Genomic DNA, 14826 nt, shown 5'->3' with positions numbered 1-14826 from the left:
GCCTGTTGGAGGATTTCAACAAGATAAATGCGACAACAGTGCAAAATATTTCACTATAATATTTCAAAGCGAAGTAAAAAATATTATAATAATTATTTGATCACTGATCAGTGGGGCACAGATGATCAACAGCGGGGCATGTGCCCCACTGATAGTGGTCTAAATACGCCGATGCTCTCAACTCGTCTTCCCTTGTTGTGATAAGACTTGTTCTTCTACCTCCAGACAAAATGAGGGAAATTGTCCATCTCCAAGCCGGTCAGTGTGGAAACCAGATTGGAGCCAAGGTTAGTAAATAGTCTGTGTTTAATATCTAAGATAAAGCAGAATCCTCGGTCGACGGTTAGTTCAGAGCCCGGTGCTTTGTGTGCGTGTCTGTAACCACAGTACCACACCCTGCCGTTACCAATGTCACTTGTGTATGAGCTGGCCTTCTTCATGTCAAATAATTGTTATCTGTTTTCAATTATATTGTTGTTGCACATTGATATTGTGGTGATTTTTTGTCAAATCACTTCGCATCATTTCATTTAGCCATTTTTGCAACATTATTTGTGACAACGATTGACATTTTATTTGTGACGACGGTTGAAATTTTTTCTCGAAACTATCCAGATTATGTAAATTATGAAGTATATTTGGCCCATATGTTTTGGATTACTAAATGAAGACGTATATTTTTTACATGAATAAGCTTGATTTAACGTTACTATACATTTGGCCCACTGCAATGCGCAAAAAAAGAAGTAGGTTTAACGTTAGTCCTGGGGACAACTCGATGCCATCGTTTTAATTAAAGTATTGCAGTTGTAACGAAACTCCCAACGACCTTAATCGTCGCAGTTAAAACATTATTGTGATGTTTTTCTTTCATAATTAATGCTCAACGGCCTGCTCTTTATGGAATTCATTGAGCGCGCGCCGCGCCCCGGGTGTGGGCGGTTAGTCAATGATGTCAGCACATTTCACATTTCAAAATGGTCGTTTATGGATTTCAGCCAGCAGTTCCCGCACGTGCACCCAGTGCTGCACGGAGGGAGATTTTTTAATTTCTGCGCCAGTGACAGACAGTCTACTAATGATGACGACATGTGTTCTAAATTGTGAAAAATTTAACATATTACGTAAACATGGAAGTAGTTGATCCCCTGGGCTTGGAAGAATAATAGGGTTTTTGCCATTGCTCGTATATTATTGCTTAATGCTTACCTAATTCAATGACTTATCTCTTTCAGTTCTGGGAGGTGATTAGTGATGAACACGGCATTGACCCAACGGGCACATACTGCGGAGACAGTGACCTGCAGTTGGACAGGATCAATGTCTACTACAATGAAGCATCGGGTAACTTTTAATTTTGGGCATTCCTAATTGGATGATGATGACATTCCATTTAGCTGAGTTCAATTGCTGTTGTGTTTTTCTGACTTGCTCTCCCCTCTCTTTCCCCTAGGTGGTAAATACGTGCCCCGTGCTGTGCTTGTCGACCTAGAGCCAGGGACTATGGACTCAGTGAGATCCGGTCCCTTCGGCCAGATCTTCAGACCAGACAACTTTGTGTTCGGTAGGTAATGAAATTGTCATAGATTGTGTGACAGACACAATGTGATTGTATTTGTGTTATTTAGTTGCAGTGCCATGTTTGGCCACTAAGTGGCGCTCCATTGTTTGTGCCTGATGTAGCTACAGGTTTAATTTGATTTAACCTGAGCCAGTGACTTCTTCACTTCCTGTTCCAACTGACGTCAGATGGCAGCATCAAGGGTCAACTTGTTATAGTTTCCCTAGTACCGATGTGGCTAGTAGTTTTAATATAGTTGTGTATATTGAATAATGCTGTATGGCCATAGTCCTTATTGTATAATTTGTAAATAATAAATGAGTTTGTGCCAAATCCCAAAAGCAATGTCTAAGCTATTGTGCTAAGCTATCCTGGTACTGTTCATGCTGACAAGTTGACGTCACACAGCCAGACATGTTACATTTAATGTTGCCACATGTCCTGTGCAATGGTGTAACGTATTTTTACTCAAAAGCACTGTACCAAGGTATATTTTTGAGGGAACTTTGTACTTCTACTGTACTACATTTCAATGGAAATATTTATCAGTTACTTTGAAGAAATAGAATTTGTCATGCGAGACGTGTCATGGGTAGATGAAGCTGATTCACATTTTAAGACTTGTCAAACTTCAAGAGGACATTGATGGGAGCAACCATAACTGGACCACACATAAAAACTAGAATATATACACATTACATTTTTATACTTAATAAAGAAATACTTTATATTCAGTGGCTAGTTCTAGCTGAAGCCGAACTAGAATGGAGAATTAAGACAACTCCTTCCCTCCACTAGTCTGAGGGTTCACCTTGGGCAACTGTTGGTACCCTCGCTAGCCTCCCTACCTAGGGATACAGGGGCCGCACTGCCTTGTGTGTGTGCATAGGGATACGCAAAGGCTAAGGGGAGAACCCTGAAAGAAAACCGCACTGCCTTGTGTGTAGGAATACGCAATGGCTAGGTCCTCACCGACACCTGTAAGGAAGGGCATCCGAGGTATAAAAGTAGCTACAAACCAAAAATAATGACTCCAGTGGCGTGGAGTCATCGTCCGTCCAACTTCACTGTAGTGGGAAAATAGGGACATAAAACGAAGATGATGATGATTCAATATCACTTTCTTTCTCTTACCAAGGTAGAATTGTGAATTTTAAGACCTGGGGTTTTCATCTGGGTATTTCTACTTTTTTTACTTGGTAAATGTAAATAAACTATGTTCCACCACTGGTCCTGTGAGATTAGTGCTGATGTGTTGTTGTTGTTTGCAGGCCAGAGCGGTGCAGGTAACAACTGGGCGAAGGGCCACTACACGGAAGGAGCGGAGCTGGTGGACTCTGTGATGGACGTGGTGAGGAAGGAGGCGGAGAACTGCGACTGCCTGCAGGGCTTCCAGCTTGCGCACTCCCTGGGCGGCGGCACGGGCTCCGGCATGGGCACCCTGCTCATCAGCAAGATCCGTGAAGAATATCCAGACCGCATCATGAACACTTTCAGCGTGGTGCCGTCGCCCAAAGTGTCGGACGTAGTCGTTGAGCCTTACAATGCTACGCTGTCGGTCCACCAGCTCGTAGAAAACACAGACGAGACCTTCTGCATTGACAACGAGGCCTTGTATGACATTTGCTTCCGCACCCTCAAACTTACAACCCCCTCATACGGCGACCTCAACCACCTGGTGTCGGCCACCATGAGCGGCGTCACCACCTGCCTCAGGTTCCCCGGACAGCTCAACGCCGACCTGCGCAAGCTGGCCGTCAACATGGTCCCGTTCCCCCGGCTGCACTTCTTCATGCCCGGGTTCGCCCCACTCACCGCCAGGGGCAGCCAGCAGTACAGATCCCTGACGGTCCCAGAGCTCACCCAGCAGATGTTCGACGCCAAGAACATGATGGCCGCCTGCGACCCCCGTCACGGACGCTACCTCACCGTGGCGACCATTTTCCGCGGCCGCATGTCCATGAAGGAGGTCGACGAGCAGATGCTGAATATACAGAATAAGAACAGCAGCTACTTTGTTGAGTGGATCCCCAACAACGTGAAGACCGCCGTCTGCGACATCCCTCCCCGTGGCCTCAAGATGGCGGCCACCTTCATCGGCAACAGCACGGCCATCCAGGAGCTGTTCAAGCGCATCTCTGAGCAGTTCACCGCCATGTTCAGGCGCAAGGCCTTCCTCCATTGGTATACCGGAGAGGGCATGGATGAGATGGAGTTCACTGAGGCGGAGAGCAACATGAACGACCTGGTGTCGGAGTACCAGCAGTACCAGGACGCCACCGCAGAGGAGGAGGGAGAGTTCGACGAGGAGGCAGAGGAGGAGGATTTAGCTTAAATTGGGTGTAATGGTGCCTCTACCAAGCTGTGTAATTCACTGACCTGTCAGATGACCTTTCCAGTGTGTTTCCATCATCTGTCCTTATGTTTTGTCACCTTTTTGCTGGCTCTTCTCTTGTCTGTTGATGAGTGTAGTTCAAAGAGTTCCACTATCTATTAAAGATAGATTGATGGGTGGGTGTAGTTCAAATAGTTCCACTATATATTAAAGATAATTGATGGGTGGGTGTAGTTCAAAGAGTTCCACTATATATTAAATATAGATTGATGGGTGGGTGTAGTTCAAAGAGTTCCCCTATACAGCTACCAGATTTTTTTTTTTTTACAGATAGATTGATGGGTGGGTGTAGTTCAACGAGTTCCACTATACAGCTACCAGAATTATTCTTATTTTTTACAGATAGATTGATGGGTGGGTGAAGTTCAAAAAGTTCCACTATACAGCTACCAGATTTTTTTTTACATGTAATAATAATAAAGTTCCTTTTGCTTAATCTTGGTCTTGGTGTAAACTAGTGATTGATTATCTGGTCTTCAATTCACTGATTCTTGACACAAATGACTGAAATGCAAGGTCTCAAATGATTTTATTATAAAATTATAAAAGTGAAGTGTGATATACTCGGCTTGTGTGGAAGATGGTGCTTTTTCACAAAAGGAATCCAGTCCATGGCAACCTAATGCCAAATCATGTGCTAGTTGTATGATTCATAACATGGGGGATTTGCTTTTGAACCAGATTAGTGCACTTATTATTTCCCTTGATGGTCAAATAATCCACCACTGCTAAATGACAACTTTGTTAGGTGTTAAGTCACAAGACTAGTAAAGAACATTAACTTCACATTTTGTGATCTGCCCTAGGTAGCAATGTATCCCTAAGGCCAGATCAGGGCAAATTTACCAAAACAAAGTAAATGTATTGCATGAAATGATGTTCATCTGATATGGGTATTCCTCTGGTCTGGCATAGGGTCATGTGACTTTGACTAGGTGACATGTTCCTCACACAGCTCTGATCGCCCAGTCTACACTTTCAGCTTAAAGGGGACCTGCATTTATTTCCTGTGTCAGTTTGCTAATTCAATTTTATTTGGGCGTCATGCACCGTATCCAATGAGGTTAAGGTAGGGTGGGTTTACAGTAAGCGGTGGTCTAAAGTAACCCATCTGTACTTAAGTACAATTTCCAGGTGCTTTACTTCAGTATTTACATTTTAGGGAACTTTGTACTTTTGTCAAAGGAAATATTGTCCTTTTCTATTTATCCAAACCCATCGGTCACTAGTTACTTTGCATAGAAAACAAGGCAAAATTTGAAACTAGTCAAATAATCAGCCAGCATAACGACCATGTGACACTTTAACACAACCTTTACAAGTCGATGGATGAAGAATGAATGCTTCAGACCACTGAATACACAAATTATGTATGTACTTTTACTTTTGATACTTCAATGTCAAAAACGTCTCAACCTTTACTTATGTAGAATATTCCATGGAGGACTTTTACCGGAGTACCATTTTATCTGGGTATTTATTCTAATACTTAAAGTACTTCCTCCACCACTGCAGATGAGATACCAAGTTTTTAGGGAGTCCTATTTGCTAATATCAATAGCTGACAGAAAATGTACTTGGGTCCAATCTGTTCCCTAGCAACGCAATTCCAGTCCAATTTCCGCGGGCGCCCAACTCCTGGGGCATGTGTCTTCAAGCATGACTTTAATATTAGATCCCTTAAGCCTAATGCAGGATATAGCTTCCGTGATGCCACATTCAAACCTACCATCCAGCATCCTCGCCGTTCTGCAATCGTCTTCCGTTCGTCTTACAAAATAAAAAATCACTCATTCCAAATCCGTATAATTTCTATCCTGACTTCGGTATATTCACATCCCCCTACCTCACTCTCATAACGCCTACTTGCCCTAAGCTACTGTATCCCTAACAAATGATTGAATTGCAATATTTGCTGACCACGTACTTCAATACACACACTCCTGATCCCCGCCTCGCCGTGACATGCCGGTTTCGCCGGTTAAGTTTAGGCATGTTAACTTTAAGCATTGTTTCGGAGTTGGTTAAGGTTAAGGTTAGGCATTGTTTCGGAGTTGGTTATGGTTAGAAGGGTTAAGTTTAGGCGCTGTTAAGGAGCTGGTTAAGGTTAGAGTTTGTCTTAGAGAATGGCAATATTCCTTCGGAGTTGGTTATGGTTAAGGTTAAAGTTAGGCATTCTTTCGGAGTTGGTTATGGTTAAGGTTAAGGTTAGGCATTGTTTCGGAGTTGGTTATGGTTAGAAGGGTTAAGTTTAGGCGCTGTTAAGGAGCTGGTTAAGGTTAGAGTTTGTCTTAGAGAATGGCAATAGACAGCCTATTTCCGCGCTGCAGCGCGAGGCAATAGACAGCCTATTTCCGCGCTGCAGCTCTCTCGCGCTGCCGCTGTCACAGGGGCGTAGTGGCCAATCAGAGAAACGCTAAACACAAGTTGGTTGCCGAAAATATTTACGTGTCCCCCCCCTGCCTTGGCCCGGCGGCCGGCGCCACTCCCACAACACGGAAGCACTTGGCAGCACTCTTCGGCTGGGATTAAAGAATAGGCGTCCACAACGGCTAGCTAGCTGTTCTACTTGAATACTGAATGTTAATATTGAATCAGACAATATTGAATACTGAATGTTAATTCAGGTTGACAGTTGACATCATTTGACAGTTGACAGGGGGCTGGAAACTTGATTTAATAAAAGAAAAAATACTAATTGAATCACATTAATCACTTTATTCAGATTGAGGATTTAGTTTAAGGATATAAAAAAACGGAAAAAAATGAATTTATAAAAAAAATATGAGAATAATTTTTTTAATTTTAATTCTTTAATTAAAAACAAAGGTTTGAATGTCCGTTCGAAAAACCCTGACGAAGTTTGAATCACTTTATTCAAATTGAGGATTTAGTTTGAGGATATAAAAAAAATATATATAAAATTATTTTATTTTAATTACATTTTTTTAATTAAAAACGAAGGTTCGATCGTCCGTTCAAAGAGCCCTGACGAAGTTTGAATCCCCAAAACAGGCTTCGCGGACAGCCTTACCATACATATTATTTATATTATTCAAATGAAACTCAAACATGTTCCGTTGTGATGTCACAGTATGATTTCATAATAGAATATTCTAGAACATTTGTGATGTCACAGTATGATGCGATAATCAAACATTCTAGAACATTTGTGTTCTATATATATTCAACAATTCTCTCAAAGGAGAGGGAGAAAGAAGAGATGGAGAAGGAGGTCTCGGAGATGGTGGAAGACTACGTTTGCTGTGGAACGGTGGGCAAGCCTTGCCCTCCGTTTTGCGGTGGAACGGAGGGAAAAAAGAAGAAGAAGATTGAAGGAAGAACGGCAAATGGATCTACGAATAGTAGATAATCGCGCTGGCCTTGGTTTAGCTGTGGAAAGGATGGATGGTGAGAGGGGCGCCGAGTGGCGGCGTCTGCGGTGTGAGAAGGGCGAGGAAGATAGCGATAGGGGTAAGACTGGCAAAGGGAAGGAGTCGGGTGGTGACGGAATGGAGTACAGTGGGGAGGAGAGGGAGAAAGAAGAGATGGAGAAGGAGGTGTGGGAAACGGTGGGGAAGAAGAGGAAGAAGCAGACGGAGAGGGACGACAGTGATGGGGATAGCCAGGGCAAGGGTAAGGGGTCGGGTGAGAGTAGGGGGGAGGAGAGTGGGGGAGAAGGGGGGAAGAGGAAGAAAGTGGGGGACGATAGCTCAAGTGGGCCGGGAGACGAGGGTGCTGGAAAAGATGTGGCAAAAGCGGAAGTGATCCATATAGTGGTCAGGCTTGAGGGGGAGAGGGGTGAGAGGAAAGTAGGTAGGCTCGAGTGGCCCAAACTCATTGCCGAGCAATTAGGGGAGGTAAAGTACGCAAAAGTTTTGTGGGATGGGCATCTGGCCGTAGGGTGTGGTAGTGAGGGGCAGGTGGAGGTGGCTAGGAAGATGCGGAGCATTGGGGGGGTGGGTATAAGTAAGGTGGCGAGAGTAGGGGAGAAGAGGGGGGGGGGGATGTAAGGGGGTGATAGCTGGGGTACCGGTCGAGGTTACAGTAGAGCAGCTGGTGGAAGAGCTAATGGAGAACGGGCGTAATGGCATAGTTAAGAGTGCAGAAAGGATGAAGAGGGGAGCAGAGAGGGCAGTGACGGGGGCGGTAGTGATTACGTTTGAGGGTGGGGTTGTTCCTAGGGAGGTGTTTGTAGGGCGTAGGATGTATAGGGTTAGGGAATTTGTTCATAATCCTCTTAGGTGCTATAGGTGCCAGGAGTTTGGCCATATAGCTACCACGTGTAGGAAGGGGCTGAGGTGCGCTAGGTGTGGCGGGGAACATGAATATGGGAATTGTGGAGAGGGAGTGAAGCCGAAGTGCTGTAGTTGTGGTGGGGAGCATAGTGTAGAGTTTAGTGGGTGCAAGGTGATGATGAAGGAGGTCGCGGATCGGAGAGAGAGAAGGGAGGGTAAGTTGACGTATGCTGGGGCGGTTAGCAGGGCAGGACAGGGTAGCCAAGAAAGGGTGCAGGGGGTTGAAGGAGAGCATTTGGCAGTGAGGGTAGAGCAGGTGGAAAGAGAGAGGGGAAGGGAGGAGAAATTAGGTATTGTGGCCTTCGTGGCAGGGGTAGTTACTGGTATGGCAGAGGCTAAGGGTAGAACAGAGATGGTGAAGATGATTGTTAGGATAGCGGTTCAACATCTGGGATTGGAAGGTCTGGACTGGAAGGAGGTGTATAGTGAATTGGCTGAGGGGGCTGCGAGGGACAAGGCTGCGAGGGACAAAGCAGCCCAGGATAAGATAGCAGGGGGCAAGGAGGGTCCCGCGGAGGGGGGCTCAGGCAGGAAGTAGCAGCAGTAGCTGCACTCCAATGGACAATGTAGTTGATGACGGGGTCCAGTAGAAGAAGAAAAAGAAGGTGAAGAAGGAGAAGAAGGAGAAGAAGAAGAGCCCATAAAAAGAATTGCGGAGGGCAGTAATACGCCACGATGCGTCTACTCTGCCGGAAATTCAAATAAGAAGAAGAAGAAGAAGAAGAAGAAGAAGAAGAAGAAGAAGAAGAAGAAGAAGAAGAAGAAGAAGAAGAAGAAGAAGAAGAAGAAGAAGAAGAAGAAGAAGAAGAAGAAGAAGAAGAAGAAGAAGAAGAAGAAGAAGAAGAAGAAGAAGAAGAAGAAGAAGAGCAGTCGGTGGTGGGATGCGCAAGAAGTGGCTGTGAGAGATCAGGAACAGCGAAGGCCTTGCGATTGGTGGCCACGGCCTGTGAGAGGCTATCCAGGGTATTGGGAGGATCGTGATGGAAGTAAATGGAGTGAGAAGGGCGAGGTAGATAGCGATAGGGGTAAGAATGGCAAAGGGAAGGAGTCGGGTGGTGACAGAATGGAGTATAGTGGGGAGGAGAGTGAGAAAGAAGAGATGGAGAAGGAGGTGTGGGAAACGGCGGGGAAGAAGAGGAAGAAGCAGACGGAGAGGAACGACAGCGATGGGGATAGCCAGGGCAAGGGTAAGGGGTCGGGTGAGAGTAGGGGGGAGGAGAGTGGGGGAGAAGGGTGGAAGAGGAAGAAAGTGGGGGACGATAGCTCAAGTGGGCCGGGAGACGAGGGTGCTGGAAATGATGAGGCAAAAGCGGAAGTGATTCATATAGTGGTCAGGCTTGAGGGGGAGAGGGGAGAGGTGAAAGTAGGTAGGCTCGAGTTGCCCAAACTCATTGCCGAGCAATTAGGAGAGGTAAATTACGCGAGAGTTTTGTGGGATGGGAATCTGGCCGTAGGGTGTGGTAGTGAGGGGCAGGTGGAGGTGGCTAGGAAGATGAGGAGCATTGAGGGGGTGGGTATAAGTAAGGTGGCGAGAGTAGAGGAGAAGAGGGAGGGGGGATGTAAGGGGGTGATAGCTGGGGTACCGGTCGAGGTTACCGTAGAGCAGCTGGTGGAAGAGTTAAAGGGGGACGGGCATAATGGCATAGTTAAGAGTGCAGAAAGGATGAAGAGGGGAGCAGAGAGGGCAGTGACGGAGACGGTAGTGATTAAGTTTGAGGGTGGGGCTGTTCCTAGGGAGGTGTTTGTAGGGCGTAGGATGTATAGGGTTAGGGAATTTGTTCAGGATCCTCTTAGGTGCTATAGGTGCCAGGAGTTTGGCCACATAGCTACCACGTGTAGGAAGGGGCTGAGGTGCGCTAGGTGTGGCGGGGAACATGAATATGGGAAGTGTGGAGAGGGAGTGAAGCCGATGTGCTGTAGTTGTGGTGGGGAGCATAGTGTAGCGTTTAGGGGGTGTGAGGTGATGAAGAAGGAGGTCGCGGATCGGAGAGTGAGAAGGGAGGGTAAGTTGTCGTATGCTGAGGCGGTTAGCAGGGTAGGACAGGGCAGCCAAGAAAGGGTGCAGGGGGTTGAAGGAGGGCATTTGACAGAGAGGATAGAGCAGGAGGAAAGAGAGAGGGGAAGGGAGTAGAAATTAGGTATTGTGGCCTTCGTGGCAGGGGTAGTTACTGGTATGGCAGAGGCTAAGGGTAAAACAGCGATGGTGAAGATGATTGTTAGGATAGCGGTTCAACATCTGGGAGTGGAAGGTCTGGACTGGGAGGAGGTGGTTAGCGAATTGGCTGAGGGGGCTAAGAGGGATAAAGCAGCCCAGAATAAGATCGCAGGGGGCAAGGAGGGTCCCGCGGAGGGGGGCTCAGACAGGAAGTAGCAGCATTAGCTGCACTCCAATGGACAATGTAGTTGATGACGGGGTCCAGTAGAAGAAGAAGAAGAAGAAGAAGAAGAAGAAGAAGAAGAAGAAGAAGAAGAAGAAGAAGAAGAAGAAGAAGAAGAAGAAGAAGAAGAAGAAGAAGAAGAAGAAGAAGAAGAAGAAGAAGAAGAAGAAGAAGAAGAAGAAGAAGAAGAAGAAGAAGAAGAAGAAGAAGAGCCCATAAAAAGAATTGCGGAGGGCAGTAATACGCCACGATGCGTCTACACTGCCGGAAATTCAAATAAGAAGAAGAAGAAGAATTGTGCATCTTTGAACAGTATTGAACAAGTACTCAACAGATAGACTAAACAACATAGATTGAAGCCTGCATTTCTCAACCAAGGTGCCTTGCCTACCGTTTTGCTGTGGAAAGGTGAGTGTCCACAATGGCTAGCTAGCTGTTCTACTTGTATACTGAATGTTAATATTGAATCAGACAATATTGAATACTGAATGTTAATATCAGACCATATTGAATACTGAATGTTAATTCAGGTTGACAGTTGGCATCATTTGACAGTTGACAGGGGGCTGGAAAGTTGATTTAAAGGGGACATGCATTATAAATGCCTTTTTTCTGTGTTTAGCATGGTTTTATAGTAATACAGGTTAGTATCAATGGGTCTGTGTCTCTAATTACCATATTGACTCATCCGTCTAGTCTCGAGTTCACGAGATCTTCCCTCACTCAACTAAACTGTTCTGATTTGACGGTTTCTGTGACGTCGACATAGCATTGATCTGCAGTAACGCCCCCTCTATGGTTGTAGTGCAGTGTAACCCGACACGTCCTCAAACGGGTTTTCACAGGCAGAGAACGAGCGAGAGAGAGAGAGAGAGAGAGAGAGAGAGAGAGAGAGAGAGAGAGAGAGAGAAAGAGAGAGAGAGAGAGAGAGAGAGAGAGAGAGAGAGAGGAGAGAGAGAGAGAGAGAGAGAGAGAGAGAGAGAGAGAGAGAGGGACGGCGGGAGGGACTGCAGAAGTGTGTGTAATGTGTGTGCGCCATCTCTCCCTCGTCGGGGACACACACATGCACAAACTTGACTGCGTGTGTGTCGGGGACGTAGGCATAGTGTAACCCGACACTTCCTCACACTAGGTTTGACAGACAGAGAACTAGCCAGGAGAGGGAGGGAGAGAAGAGAGGGAGAGAGAGAGAGAGAGAGGGACGGCGGGAGGGACTGCAGAAGTGTGTGTAATGTCACAAAAATGTGAGTCTCTCTCTCCCTCTCTATCTCTCTCTCTCTCCCTCTCTTTCTCTCCCTCTCTCTCTCTCGAACGCAGTGAGCGCTCCGTAATATGATCATGATCATTATGATCGACTGGAATAAAAAATAATAATAATAATAGGTTTACTACTTTACATACTGTAGTTGTCTCCTTAATACTGTAGTTGTTCATTAATGTTACCTAAATGTCATAAGTGAATTATATAGAAACAACTCACCAAAATTGACTATTGCACAACTGATTTGCAAAAAAATATCCACCAAGGGGGGGGGGGGGGTCCCCCCTTTACCGCCTTGCCCCCGCACCCGCACCCTCCCTTGCCTGGACATGGCATTTAGTGAAATTATGCTACTGCTCTAGGGGCTGAGCCCCCCTAAAGGTCTGATGCTAGAACCGCCCCTGGCAGAGATCTTGTAATCCACTAATAACTGTATAATATCTAATCTCTGTTTCGCCTTAGTAGGACATGATGATATTGGTTGGTGGGTAGGATGGATTAGTCGGCGAAGTCACACGTGTTAGATATCAATCTGATTGACAGTACAAGAAAGCCAATGGTAATTATCCATTAGAAGAATATATTGGTCTACAATTGTGTCCATCAACGAGTTTCGTGACCATCGTGACCACGATACCATGGCCATGCAGTATCGTGTGGCCCGGCCTATACAGTTGTCACATATAAACGGGGAGTTCCTCTGTTTCGCGCACTCTCAACCAGGGGCGTATTTAGACCAAGCACTGTAGTTGGGCACAGGGGGCAGGGGCGTAACTTGCGGGGGGTCCCCCGGAAAATGTCCCCCGCATGATTTCAGAATGCAGTATTTGTCCCCCCCATGTTTTTACCCCCAAACCGCTGCAACTGCGCGGCCAGCACTGTGACTCGCTACTACACAGTGCCGGCACTGCAGATTTACCCTACTCTTGGAATTCATTGCCAGATCCTCAAAGTCATACATAGGGGCGCTGTCTCGATAATGCAGTGTTATTAAAGCAGCGTGTAGCCGACGCATGAACCAGTTGGGATTCGAAAAGACGCGGCCTGGAAGCGTCATCGCGGAACTGGAAATCCGTTGGTAAAGAAATAGAGGCCTGGAATCATTTTTGGGACGCTCTCAATTCGCAGTAAAGGAATATATCTGCGGTTTCCCTGGCGGATGGCGAACAAGCCAGCCGATTCTACTATGAGTCATGACATTTGACATAGTCTATGACATCATACTTAACTTAAACTTGAACACGGAGGCAGTTACAAGAACTATCCGAGCCACCGGGAGGGTGGTCGAATACCTTTTGCGATGTATGCAGGGAACGAATTGCAGAGGGAAGTGGAGAGCTGCCTGTCGCCCATTCTAACGCAGGAGTCCTGGACCCCCGACAGGTAAGGTAAGCGATTTTAGATGTATCACTTTAAGTGTGCGGCTGTTGTCCGAATACTAGTGAATATTGAAAAATAAAGGCATGACATTTAGAGACGTCCCCGTCGTAGCGTTCTGGTGCGGGGATATGGGTCTCTCTGTGCGGGGGCGCAACAGCAACAGGTGGGGTAGGCTGGGCAGAGATGTATGCATCAAAACGATGTTTGTCTCGCATACATTCGATTTATAATGCGAGCACCTGCATTACAATCAAATGACTGATCTGTTATGTGTTATGGACCCGAGTCTCGAGAGGCACTTTATAATAGAAAAAAGACAGTGCAAACATGTATATGTCGCTTACAGTTTATTATGCCTATGCAGCTCGTTTATTTTGACAGAGTTAAAAAAATTTCACTAGTATCATTATATTAAATTAGCGGACGTGCAGCTGGACAAGCCCTGGCTCCACGATGACCACTTCTTACAAGAGGCGCCACCGCCTGGGAAAATGCGTATTGCACACCTGGTATTAGAAAAAAAAAAATGGGAAGGGGGGGCGCCCCCCCCTACCCCCCCCCCCTGCGACGTCACTGACCACGCCCCCTAATATGTGCCCCCCAACGCTAGGAACAAAGTTCCGCCACTGACAGGGGGGCACCTAGCGATATGAATTTTTTTTGTGCCGATTTTGCCCGGTTTTTGGGCGAAAATGGGCAGATTTTGTAACTATTTAATTTTTTTACTTTATTTCGGTTTTAGGGTTAGGGTTAGGTTAGATGCATCCATCTGTATGGAGAATGGGAGGGGTTTGTCTGATGTTAAGACCTTGAGAACATCACCCACTGCCTTTGGAGCAAGGACCAGAGCCTCTGCCTTTGCTCTTCCTAAAGTCATTTTCTTCACTATTTTGGAATCATGTAGAATCTTTTGATTGAGCTTTTTTTTTTTAAGAAAAAAAATTATCATTTAGATGCCTTTCAATCCATAATAAGTTAACAGACTTGGTAATACTCACATTTTGAGTAAAAAGAATCCCACTGGTCACAATGGTGACCGTAATAATGTTTTTGTTATAAGGCTCTGAAAATGTTACTGAATGATGTATCAATGTATTTCCAGCTAAATTAAAATAATAAAGGGTCTCAATTAAATATGTGTAGTGTCACATGACCAGAACACAGCTCAGTCGTCGCAAGGTTTAACTGAGGTACACCTCCTCCAATCCCTCCACCGGAGGAAGGCCAGAGAGAGAGAGAGGAGAGGAGAGAGAGAGAGAGGAGAGAGAGAGAGAGAGAGAGAGAGAGAGAGAGAGAGAGAGAGAGAGAGAGAGAGAGAGAGAGAGAGAGAGAGGAGAGAGAGGAGAGGAGAGGAGAGGAGAGGAGAGGAGAGAGAGAGAGAGAGAGAGAGAGAGAGAGAGAGAGAGAGAGAGAGAGAGACTGCTGACAGCTGAGCACCATGAGATGTACCATGTATTAGCTGTCATAGGTTTGTGCAAACCAGTCAACTTACAAAAAAGAGCCTGTTGGAGGATTTCAACAAGATAAATGCGACAACAGTGCAAAATATTTCA

General features: G+C 45.8%; 1 protein-coding gene across 1 annotated transcript; it reads left to right on the top strand.

Moving 5' to 3' along the window:
* Positions 1-230: 230 nt before the first annotated feature.
* LOC311248008 (tubulin beta-1 chain-like) lies at positions 231-3896 on the top strand (the record flags this gene model as incomplete). Its single annotated transcript, XM_084337954.1, has 4 exons — positions 231-287; positions 1236-1344; positions 1454-1564; positions 2833-3896. 4 exons carry the CDS (start codon positions 231-233, stop codon positions 3894-3896), a joined length of 1341 nt encoding a protein of 446 aa, XP_084194080.1.
* Between the last annotated feature and the right edge of the window lie 10930 nt (positions 3897-14826).

This window comes from Notolepis coatsorum (genome assembly GCF_963971535.1).
Source record: "Notolepis coatsorum genome assembly, chromosome: 2".
NCBI lineage: Eukaryota > Metazoa > Chordata > Actinopteri > Aulopiformes > Paralepididae > Notolepis > Notolepis coatsorum.
Note: the sequence above shows the minus strand (reverse complement) of the source record. Positions and strands in the feature narration are given on the sequence as shown.